Source organism: Alligator mississippiensis, chromosome 11 (genome assembly GCF_030867095.1).
Source record: "Alligator mississippiensis isolate rAllMis1 chromosome 11, rAllMis1, whole genome shotgun sequence".
Lineage (NCBI taxonomy): Eukaryota > Metazoa > Chordata > Crocodylia > Alligatoridae > Alligator > Alligator mississippiensis.
The window spans coordinates 3,607,567-3,621,041 of record NC_081834.1 but is presented as its reverse complement, the minus strand read 5'-3'; the positions used below and the strand labels follow the sequence as shown (position 1 = coordinate 3,621,041).

Genomic DNA, 13,475 nt, shown 5'->3' with positions numbered 1-13,475 from the left:
AAAGAAAGTTTCCAGCCTTAATGCCTATAAGAAGGATGTCTCGAATGTGAACAGTTCCGCTTTTCCTTGTGTCTCACCGACTGACCACCTCAATCTACATTTTAACTGGCTGGCTTTCTTGCATACCTACTGGCCTCTGGCTGCTTTGTCACTCTATCCAGGAAGAGCACAGACCATCTGCAGACGTTTCCTCAGCCTGATGAAGAGTGTTTGTGCCCAAAAGCTTGGTAAGAAGAATTTTTCCAACTATGTGAGTTGGTCTAATAAAAGACATCAGATTTACCCAAAGAACCTTGTCTGCCAACAATTTAATACACTGCTTTCCTTGGTTTGCAGATAGTCTGAAACAGTGACTGAGCGGTGTGGGCATTGCCCCTGCCTTTACAGTGCAATGAGGAAGCTAGCGCTGCAGTCTAATGTTGGTCTTCTTTCATTATTGCTTATTTTACAAACAGAATGAGGAAGAGGTTTATTGCTCATTATTGCTTATTTTACAAGTGGAAGGGAGCCGGCTCGCTGCTGCAGGGGAGGAAATAGCGAGTGCTGAAAGCAGGGGAGGCCTTTTGAATAGAAAGGGCCCTGAGGAAGGACGAAGACCAATGAACAGAATTAGCAGCCATCCTAGCAAAGACCTGTGTTACCTCACTAAGGAAATGAACAGCTGTTTAATTGCAGTGTTAAGACAATTGACCTCTGTTCAAGCCTCCCACTGATGCCAAAGGAGATTTGCACATGGGAAATATATGGAGCCGTGAATTGCATATCATGGTCGGCTGGACCATTCTTAAAACTGGAATGTGACCCTCTGGTGACAAGAGTTTAGATAAACAGGACTGGGCTTTCCAGGCTACAGTCAAAGGAAGAATTGTGTGACTCGTTAGGGGCTCAGTACAGATCATGTCCACAGAGAAGCTTTTCCACTCACAGCTGCTTGTGTCCTGCACTCTGCTAGGGTTTCCAACTATCTGTAAAAAATCCAGGCTAAAAACGCCTGTCTGTAAAGTCTATTAAAAAATTGAGCCATCCATAAAAACTCTGAGCAACCTGGAGCTGATTGAAGGTCTCTTGTGAGAAGCAAAGCTGGAGTTAAGCATTGAAGGACAGAGCAGAACTCCTTGTGCCTCCTGGCCCCAGTCATCTGCTGTTGATGCTGCTGCTGGGTCCTATTGCCTCCCAGTAACATTGCCGCATGGCAGGTAGACAACTGGTCCTCTTTTGGAGGTCCTTGCCAGGGCAGGGTGTGGGCCTGGCAGGGGCAAAGCTGGGGAGGGGATCAGGGTATAGGGACCCCTGTAGGGGGCAGTTTAACTGATAATCTACACACTCTTTACTGACGAGCTTTTTTAGTATGGTTAGTGTTAAACCCCTAAATTTCAACCCAACCCTTGTCCAGGGTCTGGCAGGAGGATTACATTTACACTCTGTAAGACATATGTCAGTAAAAAAAGTTTGGCTGACAGTAAAAACTTTGTGCATTGTTGGTTTAAAAAAAAATCTTGGGTTGGCAACGCTGTACTCTGCCCATATGCTAGGAATGTGTTCTGGGCACCCCTCCCAAGTGCCTCAGCAGTGACAAGCTGCCTTGGCCAAGTACTTGACTTATCTCTTTTGAAAGATTAAAGCAACCACCTAAATTCATGGAGACAGTTTTAGAAATTGATTCATCTGCCTGATTTCATAAAACGTGGTAGCACGAGCACAGCAGTATGGAGGCCTCGTTCTTCCTCTTCCACTCGCCAAGTGTTTATAGAAGTGAAGTAAAGGATGTGTGGTGCATCCCTTCAGTTTTCATGGACCATGAGTTTTCCTTTCTCTGAGTTTAGTGACCAGTATTTCCTGGGATCTGTTTGGAAGAACTCAAATCTGCCTGACTGCTCTCCCTGCCCTAGAAATAGGTTTCTGGCTGTACCTTGAGAGTGCTGTGTTGTTTTGGCATCTCGATAACAGCAAAATAGCAGAGAGTAGTGTTGTACAGACATGCTGGGGCCTAGGCAGTGCTGTGATCGCCAAGGCTTATAGGTGGCATAGCCATGCTCCCTGAAGTACCATGTACAGGGAATGTATGTGCCATGTACCATGTACCATGTATGTGCCTGGAGCTGGGAAGATAAGGATGTCACAAGCCCTGGCATGTTCTGTCTCCAGAAGAGTTATCTCCATGTGATGTTAGCATAGGTCACAAATTTTGCATTGCAAAAAACTTTAAAGACCTTATTAAAGAGGAACCCGTCAGTTGATTGGTAAACATGACAAGTTTTCAATTCATTTATTGGAAATAATGCATCAAACATCTGACGTGCGATGCTGTATCCCAACTGACAAGAGAAGGCAAAAGATCTTTAAAGGCAAGCAGGAATGACTCTAAAGAGTCCAGAGGAACGGAGGGAAACACGAGATACTGGTTGCTACTTCCTGTATGCCTGCTGCTCTTCCAAAATTCAGTAGTCTGTGACGGGAATTGTGATCCTACGGATGAAATCTTCATATTTTATTATCCCATTTGGTCCAACCTTGGCTTCCTTCAGAAGGTCATCCACTGCAAAGAATGGACAGCACAGCATAACTATACTGATTTTTATGCTGAACCCTCCAATATTGGAATGAGTTGCCTCAAATATTAGTAACTAATATATACTATAGTTTTTAGGACACACACACACAGGCACAGATTTAAGAGCATGGAGCAGTAATGAGGACATTTGACCTGAAAACAGTTGGAGGCGTGGGCTAGGTCCTCAGCTAGCGTGTAGCTCCACTAAAGCCATGGGAACTACACTGGCCTAGTAGCCTTGTCTGTGTAGGAAATAGTCAGTCGTTTAACTGAAAAATGCGAGGATCTCCACCTTGGGAGGAAAAACCTACAGCATGCTTATAGGCTCGGCAGTGCTACGCTGGCTAGTACTATGGAAGAAAAACTTGGGGGTCATGATTGACGACAAGATGAACATGAGCCTGCAGTGCAATGCTGCAGCTAGTAATGCAAGCAAAATGCTGGCTTGCTTCCATAGATGCTTCTCAAGCAAATCCCGGGATGTCATTCGTCCATTGTATTCGGCCTTGGTGAGGCCGCAGCTGGAGTACTGCGTCCAGTTCTGGGCTCCACAATTCAAAAAGGATGTGGAGAAGCTTGAGAGAGTGCAGAGGAGAGCCATGCGCATGATCAGAGGTCAGGGAAACAGACCTTACCATGACAGGCTGAGAGCCCTGGGGCTCTTCAGCCTGGAAAAACGCAGGCTCGGGGTGATCTGATGGCCACCTATAAGTTTATAAGGGGTGATCACTAGGATCTGGGGGGACGTCTGTTCACCAGAGCGCCCCAAGGGATGACACGGTCGAACGGTCACAAACTCCTCCAAGACCGTTTCAGGCTGGACATAAGGAAGAACTTCTTTACTGTCCGAGCCCCCAAGGTCTGGAACAGCCTGCCACCGGAGGTGGTTCAAGCACCCACTTTGAACACCTTCAGGACGTATTTGGATGCTTATCTTGCTGGGATCCTATGACCCCTGCGGACTTCCTGCCCCTGGGGCAGGGGGCTGGACTTGATAATCCTCCGGGGTCCCTTCCAGCCTGAATGTCTATGAATCTATGAAAATCAGTTCTTAAACTGGTCTGACCTGCACTTGGGCAGGGTTGCTTCAGTACAGGAACAGGTTTAAATTAAACTCCATTTATTAAAGCTAAACCAAAAGAGAGGGCTTGCACTTGACTGACTCGGTTTCCATGCATGTCTTGGGCAGTCTAATGCCACTTCCTCTCGTAGACCGACCTTTAGTGTTACAAACAAGCAAGCAAATGGAAAGAAAGAACAGTTTCTTCTTTCTGACTTTAAAACATATCCCTTAATGTTGGAAGTGTGCGCAAGGTACTATTTGCCAATATGCCTGTCTTTGTGGGTTGAAGATGTGTTTTCCAATGCTCTGACTTCCAGTACTGACCCTCCCCTTCCTAAAAACTAAGCAAGTAAAAGGGGACTTGATATCTTTTTGTTGATTCCTTTCTCATCAAACATGAGAAACGTCATCTGTACCAAGTCGCTGTTGAACTGGATATACTCTTTCTGTTCCTACGTTTCAGGAAGCAACAGGAATCTTGTTGCTTGCCCCCTGCACACTTTTTTTTTTATTCTTATAAAGGTTTGGTTTTAGCAGGTGTTCATTTTAACATCCAATGAACTCCACTGAGCTTTGGGCAACAGGCTTGCAGACCATAGGGCCAATCCTCTGTCAAGCGAGGCTAGAAAATTGGTTTGGTTGTCCATGTGGAGTCTGGTTTAGAGGACCACGTGCCGTCTCTGTTGCTTCCTGCTCGTGGCCATTGGACAGTCTTACCATGGTTAATTAGTGTGTTGTTCTTCTTGCCCATTGACACGTGCATCCCTCAGCCTTTTAGTCTGAGACTCCATTTAAGCGTGGAAACCCCACCCTTTGTGCCTTCCCCTAATAGGTACCCGTGATGGACACCTCCACTCACAGAAGGGGAAGTTGTCTGGATTGCCCAGAAACTTGGGGCCTTGGGTGCTTTCAACATCCTCTTCTGCACATAAGTGTCTTGGGACATAAAACCACTCACTTGACATGCCCTGCTGTTCCTCTTCCGCAGATGCTGCCCTTGCTTGTCATGAAGTCACCCCATAGGGAAGAACTAGGTCATTTCTGCTTCCTTAGGAAGCCATGAGCTTTGCACATTTGTCTTCCAATCCTTCCTCTGGCCCTGCGTCTTCCAGGGACTCAGCTCATGGGCAAGCAGAACTCAGACCAACAGGAACGGTGATGGAGGACCTTGCATGGCAGGACGTCTCAACTGGGATCGGCCTCTTATTTACCATAGACAAGACCAAGAAATGCCAGGAATTCTGCTCCAGAAGGGGCCCAGATTGGGACCCCGCATGATCCTTCCCTCATTACCTGGAGGCCAAGTCTGAGGTAGTCCACTCCCAACCCCTGCTCCCTCGGTGTTCGTTAAGGCATGGCCAAGTTGGATCCATCTGGCCACAACGGAGCTCACGTAGCCTTTGCTGCCTGCTGGAAGGACGTTCCTGTCCTAGGGGCAGCTACGTGGCGCTTGGTCCACATCTTTGCAAGGCTTGTCTTCAGGTAGAGGTTTCCAGCTCCCGTTGTTCAATCAAACCCCAAGACACCGCCTCCTCTCGCCCAAGTCAAACAGATCCTGCCTTGTTGGTTGCCAAGACTGCAATCCATGCAACTGGTCCCTGGAAGGAAAGGCAATGGCTCTTCGAGATGAGGACTCCCCTGTGATGAATAAATAACACCACGTGTTTGGCCTCCGCGTGCTAGGGAGCACTCTTCCGAGTTTGAGTTTTGGTGAAGGAGGTGGGGGGGTGCTGGGTTGACTCAACCCCCTACGCTACGGACGGTGCTGGGCTGAGAGCGCGAGGGCATCGAGGGCACAGACGCACCCCAGTGGACATTGCTGGCCCCAATCATCCCGTCTCCGCATGGGGTGAATAAAATCTTTGTGGACAATGGGTATTGAACCACTACAGTAGCTGTAAGGTAAGTAACTGTCTTTTATGTGATCAAGAGGTCTAATATTTCCACTTTCAAATAAGAGACTATCCCCCTGGTAACCATATCCTTTTAAAGGGTTAAACTTAGGGTAACCCCTGGCCATTATACGTGAGAAAAAAGGAAAACCTTTCATTCCTCTCTGTAAAATAAAAATGGTAATACGTTGAAGACAGGTTTTTTTTTCCTGTCTTTTGTGTTTTTGAAGCTACTGTAAACAAAGCTACACGCCATTGCCGGCAGCTATTGAACGTTGCGGATGACAGTGAAATCGAGTCTGAGCATCAAATATTTATTGCGGTTCAGGAAGCTGGGTTTAGGGTGTCAGGCTAAGGTCTGTGGTGGATGTCTTCTTGAGAAAAACCAGCTTGAATCTATAACGCACCGTTGGCCTTTGGGAAACAAACCACATCTCTGCTCTTGGAGGACTGCGACCTGCCCCCCATAAGATGCCCTTAATTGTGGGAAATACTTCTATAATATGTGTTGCTTTTTTATTCAGCTCTCATCACTGCAAAGGTGCCTTCAGATTGTAAAAAAACTGCATACGCTGTTTTTCCTGTGCTTTCTCCCAAATCGAGGTGTGCTTTATTCATAGGATTTAGAGATGTTTGGGTCGGAAGGGACCTCAGCAGATCATCGAGTCCGACCCCGTGCCCTGGGCAGGAAAGAGCGCTGGGGTCAGACGACCCAGCCAGGTGCATGTCCAGCCTCCTCTTGAAGACCCCCAGGGTTGGGGAGAGCAGGGCTGTCATATTGGGCGATCTCCCAGACGGCTGGTTTAGCACCGATGGTGAGGGTTGCTCAGGCTGTCCCGACGAAAGGCACGCTCTTTGTTAGCACTAGGAGGGACGGCGGTTGTGCCTGGAGCAATGTGTGTGCAAAGTCTGGGTCTTGCTAAGTGTTACCAAATGGGTCAGAATGACTTAGGAGGAAGGGCTGGAAGAAGCAAGAGTTACTTACTCTGGCAAAGAGACGACGGAGGCGGGGAGACGGTAATCGGTTTCAAATATCTGAAGAGTGATTATAGAGGATGGAGGTAGACTCTGTGGCCATAGGGGACAGGGTTAAGAGCAACAGCCTCAAGCTGCAGGAAAGGAAACTTCCACGCACGAAGGTGGCCGGGCACTGGAACAGGCGGCGTAGATGCGATCTCCGTCCTGCCAAGTTTTCAGGAACAAGTTGGACAAACTTCACTGGGACGGTTTATTCAGGGATGCTCCTGCCTTGAGCAGGGGACTGGACTAGATGAGACCTTGCGAGATCCCTTCCAGCCCTCCTTTCCTCCGCTCCTGGCGAGTCCTAACCTAGCAGAGATCCGATCGCTTCAAAGCTCTTCAGCCTCCTTGACCTGCAGCGTGGCAGAAAGCGCCCGTGCTCGGAGGCCTTGAGAAGGAGCCAAAATGTGAAGCCCGCGGCCGATCCCTTTTGGAGGAGTAAAGCGACACGAGTGTTCAAAGGACGGGGCGGTAGCATTTGACGGCGTTCTCGCCCTCTCTCAGAAGTGGCTCGTCCGATCCCCCTCCAATTTGGACCAAACGGTTTATTTTGTGAGCAGTGAAGCAGAAAGCCCCCTTTTTTTGATGCTTGCTACACGCTGGGGAAAAGATCAGCTGTACAAGAATACTTTCTGATCCTTTTGATGCCCCTTGAGAGCTCCCTCCTGCTGTACCCTGGAGGGAGATTTCAGACAAAGGGGCAGCTTGTAAGAAATGCCTTTGAGAGGCGTTTAATCAAAAAAAAGTCCCTCTCTGTGCTCCTTTCAGCGCTGGGAACCACAGCAGAGTTCCCTGGGAAGTTGCCAGCTTCTCTTGTGCGCGGTGGCCTGGAGCCCGCACGGCCGAGCACGGCGAAGCTGCCTTTGTGGACGTTTTATCTGACGGGCATAGCGAGCAGTCCCTGTTCAGAAGAAAACCTCTCTTTCCCGAGGCGATCGGAAAGGAGACGAACGTGAGCACCTGTCTTGGACGGCGCAGGGAGTGTTGCTACTGGCACCGGTAGAGGCAGGTAGTACAGCCAGCTTCAGCCTATTCATGTAGGATAGGGCTATGGGGAGCTGCACAGTCAGGGATGTATCCTCCGATGTCCCTAAACCAAGTGGTGGATGCAAGGGAGACGGTGGCAGGAGATGGATCGCTCTAGGCACGTTGCGTTCACGTGCTTTCCCTTTACAGCATCTACTACAGCCACGTCAGAGACCGGGTGTTGGGTGAGACGGGCCGTCAATGCAATGCAATATGCAATGCAATGATGCAATGTGGTGCTGCTCATGTTCTTAAACCTCATCTTCCCACCACAGCGGCCAAGCACCAAACTTTACTTGCAGAGACTCACTTCAGCATGACTGCTCCAGGCATGTGCTAGCGTAAGGAAGACTGGGATGTGGCCTCAAGTTACTGGTTGATCTAAGGATCGGCGTTACCTTTCCTGCAGGTAAATCCTGGGAGCTTGGTTCTCACGTGGTCTCCTACCCCGGGTAAGTAGCCCTCTCCATGTTAAAATGCACCTGGCTGCATGCTTACAGTCTCTAGCAAAGGTTTGGCTTATGGCTATCCCCCTGGAGCAGCTCTTGGGTTGGCCCTGCCCTGCCTCTGGTTGCCCGCTGGTACCTCGCCTCCTTCGGGCAGATCAGAAGACAGCCACGAGAGGAGGAAGAGCGTGTGCGACGTTGCAAAGTGCCACGCTCTGTGCTACCCTCACATTGCAGCGATGCACCGCATCCATGTGACGATGCAGGCAGGGACAATGGGACCTCAATTGCCGCATGCCCCAGGACATGCCGCCGCAAGTAGAAAGCATGCAATTCCCCTCCTGCTCCGCTCCCTAATGGGGTTGAGCATTCATAGTGTAGACGAATTTGGGTGCTAACCGGCCGCAGGGATTTCACCATCCCGTCTCCCTCCAGCGCAGGCCGGTGGAGCCGAAGCGGGCAAAGCTCTGGGCGTAACCTGCCGTGTGACACCATACCTTCCTCCTCCGAAAGCTTTTCTCCCATCTTGGTGAGCTTGGCTCTCAGCTCGGACACGGGGATGAAGCCTTTCTTCTGCCTGTCTATCATGGCCATGGCGGTGCGGATTTCCTGCTGCGGGTCTTCCTGCTGCATTTGCCTGTACATTATATTCAGAAAGGTGGAAAAGTCCAGTTCTGCTCTCCGGTCTGGAAATGCAACAAGAACCAGGGGGTTATTTTGACCTGACGAACATTTTTTTTTTCCCCTTACCTCCTTTTGTGCTTCCTCTTTCCCCAGAGACCTGTCCCTTCTCTCCTGGGCTGGGCCAGCTCTGCCTCTTCTGCATTATTACCACTGGATCCAACCAGCTCCTGCCTTTCTTTCCGTTGGGTGACTTATGCCCATTTGCTTCCTGGCATGCTACTACCACTGCACAGAAACGGTCTGTGTGGCCCTTGGGGAGGGATGCTTTGCCTTGCCTATGAAGGTGTCCACCTTCAAACAGGTACAAAGCCTCCCGTACTACTTTTGGATGTTTGCCGTGGTGCTAAATGAAGGCAATCCCCTCAAGACCCAGCCTGTGATAAGTGGCCGTGGCACTTAAAGATAAATGAGGCTCCTGGGTCTTTGCTGTTCTGCTGTGTCCTTAGGACAAGCATTAAGGACGTGCACAGTTTGGGGTAATAACTCCCTCTTTGCCTATCAGAAAAATAAGGAAAACCAGGGGTGACGCCACCAGAACTACTGGCAGGTGCTGCCTCTTTGGGGCATGAAATGTGCCTCCAATTTGTGTTGACAATCAATGTAAGGACTCTAATTTGACTTTTTATTGCAACCAAGTAGTTGTTAGAGTGCGTTTGGGGAACCTTTGCTGCCCGGGAGAGCAGGGAGGCAGTGGAGGAGCCCAGGGATGTGGGGGAATCTCCTGACCTGGAGGCTTTCAGGAGGGTGCTGGGTGAGGCTTGGGCAGAGGTGATTTAGGAGCAGCCTCCTGCATCGGTGCAGGGGCTTGGACCAGTCTGAGGATCCTGTGATTTGTGCAATGACCCCGGTCTTAGCAGCAGCAATGCTGTGGCTTTGCCAGATGTCGTGCGAGCTGCTAATTCCAGGCGGATTCAGTCCATCCGCCTCGCCTGCCTTTCCTTTGATCCCTGCTCTGCTCTCCTAGATGAAAGCACCGTGTTTCCCACCCCCTCTTTGGCTTTGAAGGGCTGCAGGCTCTTAGCTCCCCAGAGCAGCAGCACCCGGGGCCTCGGCAATATGACCCCAGACCGGGGTCCATCCAGCCCCGGATCCTGTCACCGACAATGGGAGTAGTGGATGCTTTAGGAGGGAGAGCGTACGAGCAAGGCGTGCATAGTGATCCATCCTCTGTCATCCCTTAAAACACGGCTGGTTTAAGGATGTCGGAGGTCCTAGACATCCCGGATTGCACTGAATATTTCCTAGGCACCTGTCCTCCTGGACTTCTCCATCTCTGTCTATGGCAATGCTGATTTTAAGCCTAGTCTGTGACTGAAGTGTGTTCGCCTTCACCACCACCCCGCGTGCGGCTTGTTTTGTGACTCACGTCGGGTTATCCTACGTTACCCCAGGGTCTCGCCTACATCTGCCCCGCTCCGCACTACTGATGTGTCCTAGAAAAGCTCCCAGCGTCTCCCTCGGGCCATAATCCTGGCCCTGCTGCACTTACCAATTTTATGCCAGAGAAGGTGCTTGTCCACCTCCGACGGAGTCGGGCTGGCTCCCAGGCACCGCATCACGGTGATCAGGTCGCTGGCTTTGATCTTGCCTTTGTGGTTGTTATCGTAGAGGGAAAAACACTCCTTGAACTCTAGTTAAAAACCCCAAAATAACAGGTTTTGCCACTTTAGATGGCTTTTGAAAGCACAAAGCTACCCGTCAGGAAGATAAAAAGCGCATTTAACTGAGCCGGAGACTTTTCTTTTCCTTTTGACCAGGCACAGTTGTATATTGAAATCTCGGGGTTTGGGGGTCCTGCCGTGTGCCCCCCGTCCTGACCGGGGGAGAGGGCAGTGAGGAGACCAAAGCTTTCCTCTGCTGCTATTGCCTCACGGCTCTCTCTTTTCGGGGCGCTGCTCCCCCGTGACCCGACTCCCTCCCTGATCCTCTTTGCACGGAGTCGGCTCCTCTTGTCTCCTCGGCCTCGCTCCCCAGGACGGCCCCTGCCAAGCCACGGGCCTGTTATAACCAGAAGCATCTTGTTCTCTGGGCTCCCCCAGAGGTTTCTGACATGCTTTTAAGCCTCTCCCCCAAAGTGGCAGAGGGGTAAAATGACTTGCCCAAGGTCCCCACATTGCTCAGACGTGCCAGGGAGGTGCCGCGTGCCCGCAGCCTCGTGCTTTTGGAGAAGTGGTCTCCCGTGGGGTGCAATGAGACCAGGACGAGTGCCAGGTCTTGCACTTGGGGCAGGATGACTGGCTGGGCTGCGGGGAGTGCAAAGGGCAGGACCTGGGTGTGAAGAGGAGGGTCACTCGCACAGCCGGGGCAGCGATTCTTCCCCTCTGTTCGGCGCTTGGAGTCCCGTGTCTGATTTTGGGCCCTGTGCTTCAAGAAAGGTGTGCAGAGATGGGAAAGGGTCCGGCGAAGAGCAACACAACTGATTAAAGGCCTGGGAAATGGGACTTAGAAGGAAAGGCTGAATGAACCAGTCGAAGAGCAGACCAGGGGTGGGATTTGAAAGCAGCCTTCAGCTACCTGGAGGGGAGTCGCCCCGAGGGTGGATGGATGGATGGAGATGCAGGCTGGGGAGCAAGGGTCTTGCATTTCGGCAAGGGAGGTTGGAGACGAGGGGGCGCTTTCTGACTCGAGCATTGCAAAGGCACCTCGAGATGCTGTGAAATCTCATCCCTGGAGATTGAGCAGGTTCAACAGGAGCGGGGCTGGGGTGGATCCTGCCTCGAGCAGCGTGGGCTCGACGTGGCCTCCCTTCCAGCCCCGCTTTGCTAGGACCCCTCTCGATCTCCAGAGGTTGCCCCAACCTTGTTATCCAGAGCTGTTGGACGGCGAGACGTGAATCCCCCTCCCCTCCGTCTCCCGCGCCCTGGGAGACCCAGCGTCCTTGGCTGGCACACAGACCCGGGGATGCGGTGCATGGCAGGACGGCGCCTTGCGCCGTGTCTCGGGTGGCCGCACGTGTCCCCAGAAACAAAAATACCAGGTGGCAAAACGCCAAAATGAGCTCCCCTAGAAGGAGACCCTCTTAATGAGCAGCCAACTTCCTAAACTGACCCCACTTGTGAAAGAAAGGACGGTACGTACCATTAATTTGATCCTGGGACAGGAATTTTGCCTGTAGCACGATGAATAAAAAAGAGGAAGGGGGAAGAGACGGGTTGGCGCGGGCGAGAAGACCCCTTCCCCACGAGCCCCCCAGGCTTGCCACTCACCATTTGTGCAGGAGCCGCCCGCCCCGTCCCGTGTCTCTCTGCCTGCGTCCTGCGACCGACTTTCTAGTTGATTAAAGGGCTGAAGTCCACCGATGCTGGGTGGAGAATGGCAGGAACTGTAATAAATACCCTGCTGCCATGGCTACCAGCCCGGATCCACGCTGCAAGGCTCGGGTGCCAGCGCCGGCCGCGGCTGCTGATCCGACGCACGCGTGGGAGCTCGCAGGGACGAGCTCCGACAATGCACCGGGGATTTCGGGCACGTCGTGAACAATGAGGGGTGTTTTGCTTTGTTTCGTTTCCCCCCCCTCCGCCCAAAAAGAGCTGGAAACCAGAGGCAGAACTTTCCCAGGCCTAAATTTGAGGTCGGCTCAGCCCTGGGGTCAGACGGCATAGTGAGCACAAAAGGCTCGGTAATCCTGAAAAGATTGCAAGGCGCCGCATGCTGCGCTTAAATATCGCCCCTTGGAGACAGGCTGGTATCTAATGAGGCTGTTTAGCAGGGACGCGGAGGGGTTATTGATTCCTCCGTGATTCACTCGTCACAGGGTTTTGCTGCCGGGCAGGGGAAGAAGTTGTTCAACTTTTTAACTGCGTGCCCTGGCTGAGCCGCTTGTGCTGCGCTCGGCTTTGGCAGGGAGGGTTGCATTTCGGCCTCCGTTTCTTGGTCGCTGCTTTTATGATCTATCGAGGGCTGGAAGGCAGGCTTGCAAACAATGCCTCCAAAAGCTGGATGGTTTAAGGGAGACTGGAGAGCGGGTGGGCTCGTGGCATGATCGGGGAAGTGGTTTTGAGCCGGCTGAAAATTGCTTTTTATTAACATTTCTTTACCCAAACCCCTTCCAAACTAAATTCCTTGAAGAATAAAATCCTCCCTGTCCAGCTCTCAGTTAGGAAAGCCTAATCCACCTAAGTGACCTGGGAAAGCCCCTGGGAAAATGAGGAAAGGACGAGCGTGACCTTTGAGACGGGGCCACGAGAAAGGAAGCAGGAAGCCGAATGGAGAGGAGGAGGGAAAACTGAACCAGGAAGGGTTGCAGTCTCACCTGGGTGGGAATTATTTTGTACAAAAATATTGAATGAAATCTGCGTTGTTCGCCAAAAAGCGCAGCGTTTTTCTCGTAGAATGGCACGGATTCAAAATGGGGTTTTTCCAGCTTTAGTTTTTCCTCCGAGATGAGACAAAGAGGGGGAAAAACCCCCGTAAATGTGTGTACGTGGGACCTGAATCCTGGAGAAGCAGGGCTGGAGGGGATCTGCAGAGGTCACATCTAGTTAACGAGCCCCTGCTTGAGGCAGGGTCGTCCCCATCCAAATCATCCCAGACAAACTCAGTGCCTAACCTCTTAGTAAAGTTAGTCGACCCTGACCCAACTTGAGACATCACACCTGAACTTGCCCGGGGTAAAGCAGGGGGACCGCGGTGGCCAACATCCTGCTGCTGCAAATGTTAATATGAGCTTGGGAAGAGGCCGTGCCCCCATTACAGAGGAAGGCAACCCCCCGCCACTCCCAGTCCGTACCAGTCTGATCATGGGACAAAATCCCTTCCTGACCGCCCCCCCCCGTACAGCATCAGTCTGAGCC

At 51.4% G+C, this 13,475-nt stretch overlaps 1 protein-coding gene across 3 annotated transcripts; it reads right to left on the bottom strand.

The window, feature by feature from the left end:
• Positions 1-2,251: 2,251 nt before the first annotated feature.
• CALML4 (calmodulin like 4) lies at positions 2,252-11,974 on the bottom strand. 3 transcript variants are annotated; one of them, XM_019477916.2, is made up of 5 exons: positions 11,889-11,974; positions 11,761-11,791; positions 10,172-10,270; positions 8,496-8,684; positions 2,252-2,536 (listed from the first exon to the last, which is right to left on the bottom strand). In XM_019477916.2, the coding sequence occupies exons 1-5, from the start codon at positions 11,889-11,891 to the stop codon at positions 2,439-2,441; spliced, it is 420 nt and encodes a 139-aa protein (XP_019333461.1). In that variant the 5' UTR covers positions 11,892-11,974; the 3' UTR covers positions 2,252-2,438. The 3 variants fall into 3 exon arrangements, with proteins under 3 accessions (XP_019333461.1, XP_014450757.1, XP_019333462.1); XM_014595271.3 differs by having other exon boundaries at positions 10,172-10,312; positions 11,889-11,973; XM_019477917.2 differs by lacking the exon at positions 11,761-11,791 and having other exon boundaries at positions 10,172-10,312; positions 11,889-11,972.
• Between the last annotated feature and the right edge of the window lie 1,501 nt (positions 11,975-13,475).